At 40.6% G+C, this 14,732-nt stretch overlaps 1 protein-coding gene across 1 annotated transcript; it reads left to right on the top strand.

Moving 5' to 3' along the window:
- Positions 1-374: 374 nt before the first annotated feature.
- LOC119478315 (aquaporin-3-like) lies at positions 375-12,722 on the top strand. The gene is made up of 6 exons (XM_037752982.1): positions 375-1,058; positions 4,403-4,529; positions 7,561-7,698; positions 9,190-9,308; positions 10,845-11,062; positions 11,900-12,722. Exons 1-6 carry the CDS (start codon positions 951-953, stop codon positions 12,081-12,083), a joined length of 894 nt encoding a protein of 297 aa, XP_037608910.1. The 5' UTR covers positions 375-950; the 3' UTR covers positions 12,084-12,722.
- Positions 12,723-14,732: the final 2,010 nt, after the last annotated feature.

Consider the following 14,732-nt stretch of genomic DNA (forward strand, 5'->3'; position numbering starts at 1 on the left):
GGGTCACAGTTCTTAGTGTGACCTTAGTGTCACCCGCCACAAACTACTCCCAGGATTCATTCTGTTGTTTTTCATATTACTACTACTATTACTCCTACTAAATCTTTCTGCCAGAAAGCCCTGAACAAACCCTTCAGCTAACTATTGTTAAATTAAGTAACACATTCAACTTGGCCGGGTGTAAATAGCCGTGTGACTATTCTCACCTGGGTGCAAACACACTCTGTTTTTGTAATCATATTAGGAACAACAATGTTTCAAGCCCACATTGACACTCAATCCTTCAGTTAAGAGCCAATATAGCTCTAAATGTTGTTAGGTAGAGAGGAATTAGTTCATTTACAGTGAAACATCACACAATATAGCTCTAACAGCTGCTTGAGCACGGCATCTATCAGTATCCATGGTGACGGATGTTACCTACTTATGGTGGAGAGTGCTGTGTGCATCCCACAGTTTACCTGTTTGTTTATACATTCCTCTGTAATGTGGAGTGTCTTCTGCAGCTGTGAGTGTGACTTGTGAAGAGCAAGTGAAGAGGGAACGGTTTGGTGGGAAAGGGCCTTCGTCATCTCGCGTCCCTCAGGATGAAGTCGTTTGCTTGATGTATGCACACAATTATGTACAGACAGATTTGTATTTTAATTTGGTTTAATTTTAAAGTAGGGCAAAGAGCCGTGAAAAAGAACCATCAGTTAGCTCCAAGAGTAAACGTGCAACTTTATAGCTTTATTTTTTCATATTTTGGCTGCGCTGCAGAGAGAGAGAAATGCTGAAAGGAAGTCAGAGTGGGAGCTCAGCAGCCATGGGTGGAGATGTGTTTAGGAGTGGCAGGCAGTCCAAAGGGAGGGATCCTATGGAGACCCCTAAAAGCTGATGCACAGCCACTGACTCACATTCGCTGTTAGACCACAGACCCTACCTCAAGATACTCCTAGAATAACTGCATCATGGGAAAACAGAGAGACGTTTTGGAGAAACTGGCAGGGACCTTTCAGATCCGACATGTGCTCTTCCGCCAGGCCCTGGCTGAGTGCCTGGGAACCTTTATTCTGGTGGTGAGTAAACAGTATTTTGCATCCCTCCTGCAGCGCGCTCAGCGGATCATTGTGCTCAAGTAAACAAGAATAATAAACTAAATTGCTAGATGTGTACTGTACTCTGTATATGCTAGTTATTACCTCAATTCAAAATTGAATGTATGTTTTTCAGATTATTGTCTGCTGCCATTCAATTAAATGAAATTGAATGGGAACGAAAACTGTGCTATTGTACTATTTAGGAAATGGGTGAAATTAAGTATACCATTGGCAACACTTAAATAAGAATCTGTAATATCTACATGGTTATCAACAATTTGCATGCCTTATATTTTGATCCTTTTGCTATTTATTTTGGCTATTTGTCACTTAAAAAGTGCAATAACTGTAAACATACCTTTTTCAGTTTGAGCTAGTTTGGCTTGTTTTTGTTAAACTATGCCATTGAATGAAAAACACCAACACAAAACAATCTCAGAGGCTGTAAGCAAGGCCATATATTGCATTTTTTTTTTTTTTAAATCTAATTTTAGGAAAACTGTCATAGTATAAAAAACACGTCGCCACATGCATAAAATCTGAGTAGAACATTTGTTTACCTTTGCAACAGTATGTGATGAACCAGGCTTTCAACTAACTCCATTGTAAACCCACTCGCGCCGTTATTCGACCGTCGGGTTAAGTGATGTAGTATTAATAGCGCTAACTTCCTGTGAAAACGGAAGTTTATTTTGATATGACACTATGCATGTAACGAGCACATATTGACACGCCGTCCCTGGTCCGTCCAGAAGTAACGCAAGAGGGGTACCTCATATGTCGGTCTCTGATGCCGAGGGGGCACTGACCAAGCAGCGGTATTTGTGTTGGGATTTGGAATGTGTTGCAACCGGATCTGCATTTGCATTTATCACAGTCCCTGTAACATCGATCATAGCACAATACCGTTTTTTGAGAATCGATACAGTATCACAAAACACGATATCATGATACTCAAGTGTATCGATATTTTCTTACACCCCTAATATATAGTACAGTGTATAGCATGTAGAGATGCAGGTTGTTCTCATACACCGTTCATAACCTACAAAAAGTAAATGCACTGTAATTCATGTATATCCCACAAAATCAATATGTATACATTGTGAACCAGGAAGTATAACGAGCGACAAAAGCGGCATATGGAGGAAGTCAGTGTGGGTGAGTGCGTCACAAAACACTGGACTTTTGCCCAGGAGACTGGTGTTCATGTCCCATGTGAAACCAGAAGTCAACGTTGATTTATTTGACACGTAACTTCCGTATTTAAGCTACGCCATGTCTGCTGTTGTTTTTACCCAAACCACAATCTTTTCCTAAATCTAACAAAGTAGTTTTATTGCCTAAACCTAACCAAGTCGAACTCAGCAGTTTTGTTGCGTAAACCTAACCAAGCTGTTTCCTGTGAAGACGGAGGTTTATTTTGAAAAGACTGGAACGGAAATTGACGCTGAACTTTCGTAGGAAAGCGCACGAAAAATGAGGAATAACTTTTCGTAAGATGTCATATGAGAATACATTGAGAGATGTAATAAAATGAAAGTTAAAGCATTACTTCTGAATATGTCTGAGATCATGTCAGAAATCTAAAAAGTGGAATAAGTGCATAACAACTAACAAACCATTTGTGTGATTCAACCAATGAAAACCAACAAGTAAAGATGCGAGGTGGTGAGAGAAGCACATCACTAAGAACACACCCTGAAGGCTTCCACCAGATCTTCAGTTCAACGTGAGGAAAGAGAAAAAAAGATCTTTTGAAAATGCCCCGAGGGATTCTGTCTCCTTCTCGTCCAGCATGTTATCGTAGAGAAGGAGGTGAGGGTGCTCTCTGTCTGGCAAGAGTTTAGTTGTTTGATGACAAAAAAGTTCATAATTGTTTTTTAAGTTGGGTTCTCCAGGAGACTGAGACTAATTTGATGCTCAAAGGCAACTTTTACTGTAGTGCTAAAAGGTAAAGAAAGTTTAACTGCTGCTTTCCTCTCATTAAATTGCTGCTTCCTTTAGATGTTGATGAAGTGAAGAAACTCTGAATAATCTCAACCATATTCATAAGAACTTTAGCACCTGAGACTCCTGCATTAATTATCTCCTGTTCCTTCTTTGTGCTTAAATTACAAAAACCACATTGTTTTATATATTCTTTGTTAGTGATATGACTTCATACAGCATCCCCACTGAAACCTGTTCCAGCACACTGGGGAAGATTCTTTCACACTAAAGCAAAATGTTTTTTAGTCGCTGCAAAACAACCTGGAATCCCTCTGTTTCTCATGGTTACCCACAGACAACACAAATATCAGGAGAGGGCACCGACGGCGAAGCGCCGGGCCCTTTGTTATTCTGCTCCTCGGCTGTGACTGATCTGTTAATTCCAGGAGACCTTTCGCTCTGCTGGCAGTCGGGTCCCCTTGGTGGTCAGAGCCGGCCCTGCGTGGAGGGAGGCTCCGCGGGTGGAGTCAGATTGTTGTTGGCATCAATAGTCCCGCACAAAGCCCGTCCATAACATGCACATGACCTCTGAGGTCAGAGAGACACACCCTGGATACGACGAAAAGCAAGACTCAGCTAGACACCTGACTCGAGGTCAGGCCACTGTGGGGCTTTAGTACTCTCTTTGAAGGTTTGCTACTACTGTCTGTCTACAAAAAAGAACTTAATCTCAGGGTTTTTCAACTTCACTGCATATTTCTGGTTGGATGGATCTAGGAAAAAAAAGTATGTGGTTAGGAAATGTTAAGAAGTAGGGCTGTCAATCTATTAAAATATTTAATCGCAAATTAATCGCATATTTTTTATCTGTTCAAAATGTACCTTAAAGGGAGATTTGTCAAGTATTTAATACTCTTATCAACATAGGAGTGGGCCAATATGCTGCTTTATGCAAATGTATGTATATATTTATTATTGGAAATCAATTAACAACACAAAACAATGACAAATATTGTCACAGGTACTGCATTTAGCATAAAACATATGCTCAAATCATAACAAACTGCAGCCCAACAGGCAACAACAGCTGTCAGTGTGTCAGTGTGCTGACTTGACTATGACTTGCCCCAAACTGCATGTGATTATCATAAAGTGGGCATGTCTGTAAAGGGGAGACTCGTGGGTACCCAGAGAACCCATTTTCATTCACACATCTGGAGGTCAGAGGTCAAGGGACCACTTTGAAAATGGCCATGACAGTTTTTCCTTGCTGAAATTAAGCGTAAGTTTGGAGCGTTATTTAAATTCTTTCTCTTTGACAACCTTAGTTTAAAAGGTTTAAGTAGATGTGTTCAGTAAATAATTCCAGATTGTTTGTCTCCTCTATCCAGATGTTTGGTTGTGGCGCAGTAGCACAGCTGGTGCTAAGCGGAGGCTCCCATGGCACGTTCCTCAGCGTCAACTTTGCTTTTGGTTTTGCTGTAACGTTGGGCATCCTTGTGAGCGGACAGATCTCAGGTGAGGATGTACTTTGGTGTATTTAAAAAGGGGTACAGTGTTTCAGCGTTTCCTTGGAAATCTTCTTAACACTAATATTCTATTTGGCATCTTAGCGACCTCTTTAGCATCTAATAAAACACACTTAACATTGTTTTATCATCTTGATACTTCATGACTTTCGCTGATTTCATTATAATCAGACCGGACTCAATTGTCACGTCTGTGTGTGATACGTTTCACCTTCAATTTGCAAATGTAATACATTTTTGTGGTGGTTTTGTTGCCTAAAAGCAAGAGTTTGTCTGAATTCACAATGTTATCCATGTGTTTACTGAGACCGTAAAGTGGCGCCAGTTTGGTTTTGAAGGGAAGACATGTTTCAGAGGTCTGCTACAAACAAAATGACACATTACTTTAGTTTGGGGACTGTAAAACATGGTACAATATATCCACATCTGTGATTGTTGACACTACTGTTTATGCAGCGTTACTCCTCCCATCAATAATGTCTGTAAATACGTCTATTTGGATTTCTGTTATTGGAGTTTTATTGGAGACTGTCAGTGGCACACAAACTAAATCTATATATTTGTTCTCACATAGCCCATAATAACATATAAAACATGAAATATTTACTCGTTTGGTGTAATAACAATGCTTTGTGGTCAATTCTCTATTTTGTTCCGTTCATTTTAATGTGCATGCCCAGTTTGTAGCAAAGGACTTCAATGCCTTTCTATATATTTTTAATGAGGTTAGAAAAGGAGAAAACATAGTTAAAGGGAAAACGGTTGCAACTATCATTATTATTATACATCAGCAACAACAATGAGGCAGTAAAACCAATGTCAACAAAGGCCTGATTTAGTAAAAGGTATAGGAAAACTTTATTATCATCAAGAAAATCACACTTGATTGAGCTGCAGTCATTAGCATCACTGTCATTCACCGAGTGTTTCCACAAGACTCAGCTTTTTCCTTCCATCAGCATAACGGTGAGTCATTATTATTGATGGCTTGACAGACATATCAGCAAAAGGGTAAACTGGCAGTTATCTGAAGTGCAGAATTTACCACACTGATGTGTTTGCCAGGCGACTGACAGCTATATGCAGCAGGGGGAGCAGAACGGGAAGCTAGTGGACGGAGGAATGCAAAGTTTAAAAGAGACGCACACACACACAGAAGGAGCGGGGCACTTAAACCCCGAACTTGAAAACTAACGTGGTCTGTAATTGAAAGGAAAGCGAGAGAGTCAATCCTCAATCCCGCTATCCTCTGTCAAAAGCAGCAACACTACAAAGGGTTCCGCGGTTCACTCATACTCACTCCTTCAATGCCTTTATAATGAGGCTGTCCCCCTCTAACACACATCGCAGCTGAGAAAATAAGCTCTTATAATTAGATAGCTCCTACCCTGACACGATTAAGGTGTGAATAGAAGCGAGGCGCCCACATGAGTGTGCCATCAGAGCAGTTATTTCCCCTTCAAGGTTAGGAAAAGGGATACTTTTTCTGAATCTTTTCATCCCTCCAATTTAATTTGTGTCACAGAGACCTTCTATCCCAACAAGAGACCGCAATTACTGAATATAGGCCTGCAGTAGGCTTACGGCTCTCTGCTGTCTCACTGTGTGCTGTATGAGATAAAAACAGTTGTTTGTTTGTTGTATGAAAACACACCAAAGTTCAGTAACACTTTATTTTACAGGTCCGCACATTTCATGGTAATTAGGTGATAATTAGCAAGTAACCTATTTGAAATTTCTTTGGATTTGCTGCCAAATTACCCCAATATTTACCTCAAAATAGATAGAAAATTACTTTATTATAAACATTATTTAAAAGGACTATTTGTAACTTTCAGAAATGCTGCTTAACAGCGACACCTGTGGCCTTGAAATCAACGAAAGTCAGCGTCGAGCTCGCGCTTGCTTGCTCTACATAGACATGAACGAGCATCGCTCAAAACAGTGAGGCGTCACACGTCAGCCAAAAGCACAATATCACTCTATATTTCAGCTGCTTGGCAGTAATGTTAGCTGACCAGACAAAGGTCTCTCCATGAATCAATGCTGATCCTAGTGTTGGCTTTTCCTGCTCAGCGCAGGCTTCAGCAGCGGGGCTCCTCAACGAGTTACGTGATCGCCTCCCGACCGCAGCCGGCAGCCAAAGACACTGGCACCCGGTCGGTAACGAGACGATAACGTAACTCGCTGCGGAGCCCCGTCACTTCACAAGACACGGGAAACCTCTGTTGGTCTGGAGGAGCTGCAGCATTTATTTCTGCACAAACATCCACTGTACATTCACTAGATATTCTCAGAGCTAAACTAACTCTACTGCAGTGTGGAGTGAGCGCGCGTTCACGTCTAGAGGTGGAGCGAGACAGCGAGGACGCATATGCGAACGCCATCTGTGCCGACCCGCTACATTTATACGCTTAAAAAGTTACAAACAGTCCCTTTAATAATTATATGCTAAAATAGCACATAATGGTTAAAATAGGGCCCTTAGGCTTGAGAACGGCTGTGCGCTACTCTTCATCGGAGGTGGAAAAGTAATAGAAGAGACTTCTGATCAGGCACAAATCTCACCATTGTGTGACTTATTGTCTACACAAATGTAACCTGGTAGCTAATGTCATGATTCATAGAGGTTTTTTTAAAGAAATTTTATTTATTATTATCTATATACCAGCAGACATGGAAATAAAGCATATCACTTAACTTTGTATTCTTTTCCTGGAAATGTATTAAATAAATTGCCAGCTATTTATTACTGCTTATTGGGAAATAGTGGAATATAATTATTAAATAATGTTTATAATAGATATAAAAATAATAATAACAAAAGTCCAGAGTCAAGTGCCAAGTTAAGACAGCCGAACAAAGTCATTTTCGATACGTTTTGAGGTAAATATTAGGGGTAATTAGGCAGTAATTCCAAATACATTTCAGATAGGTTACTTTGATAATTATCACCTAATTACCATGAAATTTGCAGACCTGTAAAATACCCAAAGTTTCTTTATTTTTCTCATCTTCAGGTGGTCATCTGAACCCAGCGGTGACCTTCTCTCTGTGTTTACTCGGGAGAGAGCCCTGGAGGAAGTTCCCGCTGTTCTTTTTCTTCCAGACCCTCGGAGCCTTTCTGGGTGCAGCGATTGTATTCGGCATGTATTTTGGTACGTGACGAAAACTGAGGAGGAATAAATCAGATTAATAAAAATGTTGAAGTTGAACAGGCCACACACCGCCTACTGCTCGTTGGTACACTTAGTAGTTTATACAGGTCATAGGAGGGGACACAAGATGGATGGACCCCGAGGACCAGAACCATTTTCAACCTTCGATTTCCTCCGGCATGCAGCGGTTTGGTGGTGACAATTAAAAATGTACTAGCTGTTGTACTAGCTACCTGTCTGACAGCTGGAACAAAGCCAAATTGTCAAGTAAATTGTTGCTCTGAAGAAACACGTCAGTGAATAAATGAGCTTCTACACTTGCACCTACTTAGCAGCTTTTGACAAACAAGCAACCCGTTTGGTGGCTTTCTCCTCGGCAAGGCAGGGCAATTTTATTTATGGAGCACCGTTCACACACATAAAGGACTTTACAGGGGCATAAAATGTATTAAATATATAACATAAGACTTTAAGAAAACATTAAAAAAATGATATTATAATGTAATTCTACTGAATCTCTTACACAAGGGATCCATTAACACACTTCTACTTAGTTGTATTGAATGCTAAAAAAAACAAGTGCGATTATACCTTTTGTTAAAGTGCCAGTGTGTAACATTTCAGGGGATCTATTAGCAAAAATGAAATATAATATTAAAGGGACTATTTGTAACTTTCAGAATTGCTTGTTAACAGCGACACCTGTGGCCGTGAAATCAACGAAAGTCAGCATCGAGCTCGCGCTTGCTCGCTCTAAATAGACATGAACAAGCATCGCTCAAAACAGTGAGGCGACACACGTCAGCTAAAACCATAATATCACTCTATATTTCAGCTGCTTGGCAGTAATGTTAGCTGACCAGACTAAGGTCTCTCCATGAATCAATGCTGATACTGTGTTTGCTTCTCCTGCCTCAGCGCAGGCTTCAGCAGCGGGGCTCTGCAGCGAGAAACTCGTCTCCCTCCGCCCGCAGCCGGAGAGAGCAGGAAGACACCGGCAACCGGTCGGTAACGAGACGGTAACGTTTCTCTCTGCGGAGCCCCGTTACTTCCCAAGACACGGAAAACCTCTGTTGGTCTGGAGGAGCTGCAGCATTTATTTCTGCACAAACGTCCCCTGTACATTCACTAGATATTCTCAGAGCTAAACTAACTCTTCTGCAGTGTGGAGTGAGCGCGCGTTCACGTCTAGAGGTGGAGCGAGTACGCGAGAATGCGCGCGCTGTCTGAGTGAAAGCAAGCAGGCAGAGGAGGAGAGTAGAGCGGCCACACGCGAGCGCGCATACGCGAGCGCATGTGTCCCGACCCGGTACGTTTATACGCTTAAAAAGTTACAAACAGTCCCTTTAAGTAGATGTTGAGATATTTCACTGGATGAGTGAAAACATTGACAAAGCTTTTTTTGTGCTATTGAAATACATAAATAATTGAAAAAAAAAAAATGTTATAAAAGAAAATAAATGTAAAGTGTTTTGTACGTTCTTCCACCAGATGCATTATGGGACTTTAGCCCCGGGGAGCTGATCGTGGTGGGAGAGAATGCCACAGCTGGAATTTTTGCCACATATCCATCCAAACATCTCACCCTGGTTAATGGGTTCTTTGATCAGGTAACTTGATTTTTGAAGTAGTAGTAGTAGTAGAAGTACTGGAGCACATACGACATTTTCCATCAGTGTCTATTGTCCGTGGTGTTAGGTAACGGCCTCAATTTCACTATATTTAAGTAAAAAAAGAACACAATCACAGATTTAAATAGATACTTGAGGTCACTGTGACACATGTGTGGTGGAGCAGAATGGACCGCAGCATTGAAGTATCCAAGAGACGGATGATTGAAAAACATGGCTGAGTCCCGTCCATTGAAGACAACGTGTGCTGTAGACATAGCAGAGCTGCTGGAGCCCCAAATTCTTATTGCTCAAGAAGTATTGCATGAAAAATGTGGCACTCCAGTAATAGCCTAATAGCCAATCACATCACATCAGCTCATCTCATCCTCTTTAACCTTTTAAGAGCAGCAGACGGTGTAATGAGCAGGACAGTGTCACTATTCATTTGATCTGATTGTCTAAACTTGGAATCTGTGTGGAACAGATTGTAAGTGTGCGGAAAAAAGGGAAGGTCAATTAGATCCCGCTCTGTCGGAAGTTTCAAATAATTAATTAATGAAGGTACCGTGTGCGTAAAAATTACACGCCGTGCATTAAAAGTCTGGACACTGTCGATGCAACGCACGTAATCCTGCTGCTGATGGCTACATGCACTTATCTCAAAAAGAGCTTTTATTCCTACAGCAGGAGTGAGTGATTTTCTTTTTTTTGGAGAGGTCTTGCTAGGTTTTCTGAGCAGACAGAAACACAAGTAAACGATCTATTGAGGACACACAAGGAGCTTTTTTCCTCCACAATTTGCTCGTATTATGTGTGCTCTACCAAACAGCTGAAGAGACCATTAACAGCTGTATGCTGGCCATGCCTAACAATCATCAGCAAATTATATAATATTACATTTCTGGCAATATTACACTTTCATAAAAACTCACTTACTAAAACAGTTTGCTTTTGTTGACTGTTTTTTTTTCAGTTTACCTTTTCAAAACCCCCGTTGACACTGGAACAGCACTTCCTCTGTGCTGGTGCCAGCAATGCAATCTCACAAGAACTGCAGTACACATGGCACCTGCTGGCCAGGTGGCCACCAGCCAGCTCTGCTGCTGCTGCTGCTGCTGCACTCATGTAGATCCTGACATGTCACAGCATGTGGAGTCATCTATAGTATATCTACTGTACGCATATACCGTGAAACTGTAGACTTGTACTGATGCAACCATGCACAGCCTATGTTCACTAAGCTGTCCTTGTGGTGCTTGTACCATCCACTGATGTCAGAATCCATCAGTGGACGGCGGTTGATGTGCTGTTTTTGACGAAAAAGTCGACACGATTGCCAGATTTCATGTTCATTTCTCAAGAGAAGTTTTCAGTTTGATAGCTTGTCAACTCCTTCAGAACAAATCCACTGTGAATATCACAACCTCTTTAAACATACCGCACATGAATCACGAGGCAAATTGATTAACAGGAAATTGAATTAATGTAAACATAAAAGCATTAATAGATCATTCTCTCTGTGCTGTTCCTCAGGTTATTGGAACGGCTGCGTTGATCATGTGCATCCTGGCCATAGTTGATCCACACAACAATCCTGTCCCTAGTGGTCTAGCACCCTTCACCGTGGGCTTTGTGGTGTTGGTCATCGGCCTGTCGATGGGCTTCAACGCTGGCTATGCCGTCAACCCAGCCAGGGACCTGGGGCCGCGCATCTTCACGGCTATGGCAGGCTGGGGTACAGAGGTTTTCACGTGAGTATGGCAATATTTTGCTGTATTGAACTTTGAATGTTATCAGCTGAGTGAATGGGCGTTATCAACAGTTATGAGCCTCATAGATATGGGTTACAAAGTGGCCTGCTGCACCTACTAGTAGGTTCAGAAAGCCGTTATCACATAGTTGATCATTGATACAAATACAAGAAAAGTACGCCAAACTCTAGTGGCTCTAGTACAGAAGTCTAGTTATCTTTCAGAACACTTGAATTACAATATGCTGAAAGGTTATTTTGGAATTTTTACCATCAGCCTACTGCAGGTTTAACTGACGGCATGCATGTCAATTATGTAACAAATGTAGTTATTTTAACCCAAACCACAATCTTTTCCTAAACCAAACCAAGTAGTTTTGTTGCCTAAAAATGCAAAGTTGTTTTCACAACACGGGAGGTACAGTTTGGCCGGTCTGGAGCATTAGAATGGTAGTGATAACTACTGATAACGGCCATTCAGTTGGTTGATAACAGTCAAAATTGGTGCACATCACCCATAGGTGGTTTAGGAGATGTAATGAAGATCGATGCAAGCTTATCACTTGCCACTGGAGCCAGTAACTTAATATTTGCTCTAAGTAGAGAAAGTGTGGGTAGAACGGAGGCGAGCAGCAACCACCAGGGTCGACCCTGATAGGTTGAGACACCTATCAATCAATCAAACATAAACATATTCCTCCTTATGAACATTTTATCACAATTTCCACCAAACACTTCTGCTATGTACTCATATTTTATTTACGCTTGCTACTGAATTGAATAAAATATTTAAAATAAACAACATATATTCAGTTTTTTCCTATTTATTGTCTTACAGAGCGAACACCTACTGGTTCTTTGTGCCCATCTGTGCACCCTTCTTGGGTGCAGTGGTGGGTGTGCTGATATACCAGCTAATGATTGGATATCATTTAGAAGGAGAAGTGCAAGAGAAGCAGAAGAAGGAGGAGGAGGAGGAAAGGTTCAAACTTTCCAATATGACAACCAACGAAGATGCATGAGCACCGCTGAATTTCTTATTATGTCGCAGTAGGTGACATTCTTGCCTAACAATTATATAGTTTGCTGTAACGGAAAACTCTTTTTGTTTTCACATATCTCTTTAACTAACATCAGCTTTTGGATAGCCATCAATTAATAATCATGAATACAGATACTCTTATGACATCTCATCATATACGGGAACGGTTTCTCAGGAAATTATGGCACATTCTTTCTGAATTCATTTCCACTTAACTCCAGTCAGCTCTTTTATTTCTGCTCGGAGTACATAACTACGTCCTTCATGCTGCGTGTCTGACAAAACAAATACATAAACTCACAGACAAAAAGCCAAACAAAAGACATTTTGAGTGAAAGAGGTATTTGAAAGGTGTTTTGTTAATTTCTGTGGTGGAAGAAACCTTCAAATCACCATCAAATCAAAAGCAATCACACTTTTCTGCTACAATTTACTTCATTTGTAAGAACTGTGTAGAATGAAACCACTGCAGGGCTCCAGAGCTATACAGGGACACCAGACACATCTCGTTAATCAATCATTTTGTGTCAGATTTTTTAAACTGTTATAACTCGTCTTCACCTCCACTTGAACACCTTGTTGCAAGTGTTTGCCTAATTAAAAAATATACATGCAACAGTGAGATCCTGTCTATTACTCTGACTTACAATGAGCTTTAGCAGTATTCACTTGTGCATTTCTTTCTATATTTACATAAACAGTAAGTAACTTTTTTTATAGGACCACTGCTGTATAAAATATACATAGATTCATCACTAAAAGGTACTATATGTGGCAGAAAAACACACTTATTGTGAGGAACATATAGTATAATGATTCACTGCAGGCTATACAACTTCATATGTATTCTTTGATATGTCATGAAACAAACTGAAGAAGTGCAACAAGTGCAGTGAAGAAGCTTAAAACCCATACATTAGCATTTTAAACTGCAATTCTTTAATCAGAAAGTGAGTAATAAACTGATATACTTTGAAGGATCCCATTCTTAAGTTGAAACATTTTCCATGACATTTTCAGGTACTCCTAGACTTTAAAGGAACGGTTCCACATTTTGGGAAATAAACTATTCCTTTAACAGCACTGGAGATAATTACAAGTTTATTTTATATATGGCTGATTTATGTAAAATTGGATTGCCTTTAACAAAAACAAAAAAATATTAATTCATATATTTTGATTGAAAATATAAATTATATGATTATAAAATTTGAAACTACATATTTTGTTGACAACAGTTGCTTAGATTTTGGATTGCCAAGAGTAGCTTAAACCATTCCTGTTTGTCCAGAACTGCATGGACAACTGAAGGCTGCAGAGAACTGTGCTCTGCTGCCGCCCCGATCAGACAGAGACGCGTAGCTACAAACACGCCTTGGCAAAGCGTGTTGGGCAAAACAGCGTGGTGCGCCTGTGGAGCGGGAATGCGTACGCAACCAGGCGATCAAATGTTATTAACGGGGGAAAAAAATGGATTCAAGCAGACAAATGATATAATTACAGTTACCTTGAATTATATAGTTTGTCGTAATTATAAACCACTAATATTAACCTTTCGTCTGTATTTGCTGTTGTTGTTAAATTTAAACTTTTATGTGCGGCTAAAATCTCTACAAATACGCAACGCGTGGCGCAAGAGAGGAGCGCACGCCAGGCGCGCTGTACCATAAATTTGAAAACTTCCAACTTTGGCGCCACACAACAGCACACACCTCTTCCAAACCTGATTGCTTCTCTTGTTTCCCAGCATGCTTCAGGTTGCGTTCCGTCTCCTGCGACCACACACAGCTGGCTATTTATGGGCCTAATGTAAGATTTGTTTCAGCTGGTTTCCTGGCTCAGGATGAGTCATCATAACAGATGGTTTAACATTGATATAAGATTGTCAGCACTTATTTATCTGAGTTTAGTTATTTGTATCGTATGGATGATGGTACCATTAGTGATAATATTTCCAAAAAATACAGAAAAAGACTGGCACATTTTCAAGTGAGAAACTTTTATTGGTGCGGTTGGCGAGCAGACGCTTGCCTTGGAGACTCACTGGCATGCAAATAGTGACATTTGCTACATTATAAACGCCCTCCAAACTGTTAATATGCCCCTTTTGGTTTATAGTGCCTCAGGTGGTTATCACTGTTAGAAATTCGATCTTGGTTTGAAAGGGCACCAAGGGCAAGAAAGGTCAGGGGTATTTGCTCAGAATAACGCTCCCACAACCATTACACAACATAGCACACACACACACACACACGGTCACACATGCACATCAGAAAGCTCATATCTTCCACAGGCATCCATCAATGCTCAATTACCATCGGAGAAGCAAACGCATATTCTGCATCAAAATATCAGTAATGACATTTGTGGAGTCTGGAAAAGAATATCAATACGTCAGATCTTACAAAGGCTTAAACTTCAGAGATGGTTGTTTGACATTTTGGAGTCCCTCTTTGGCGTGACCTTTGCAGCAGTTCACCAGACATATCTATTGTCAATCTCAGCATTTGCCTCTAAAATTATAATTCACCTTCCTGTTGCCTTGCAGAACGAGAAGCAGCAGGGTCTTGCTTTTGCTTTTATAGAACTGATGGAACAAAAGTGAGGTTCAACCATCTTTGCAGAGAAA

Source organism: Sebastes umbrosus, chromosome 19 (genome assembly GCF_015220745.1).
Source record: "Sebastes umbrosus isolate fSebUmb1 chromosome 19, fSebUmb1.pri, whole genome shotgun sequence".
Lineage (NCBI taxonomy): Eukaryota > Metazoa > Chordata > Actinopteri > Perciformes > Sebastidae > Sebastes > Sebastes umbrosus.

Coding starts and splice junctions, on each gene's coding strand:
- LOC119478315 (XM_037752982.1), top strand. CDS start 951: ATGGGAAAACAGAGAGACGTTTTGGAGAAACTGGCAGGGACCTTTCAG. Junction 4,530..7,560: donor TGTGAGCGGACAGATCTCAG/GTGAGGATGTAC, acceptor TCTCATCTTCAG/GTGGTCATCTGAACCCAGCG. Junction 9,309..10,844: donor TTAATGGGTTCTTTGATCAG/GTAACTTGATTT, acceptor GCTGTTCCTCAG/GTTATTGGAACGGCTGCGTT.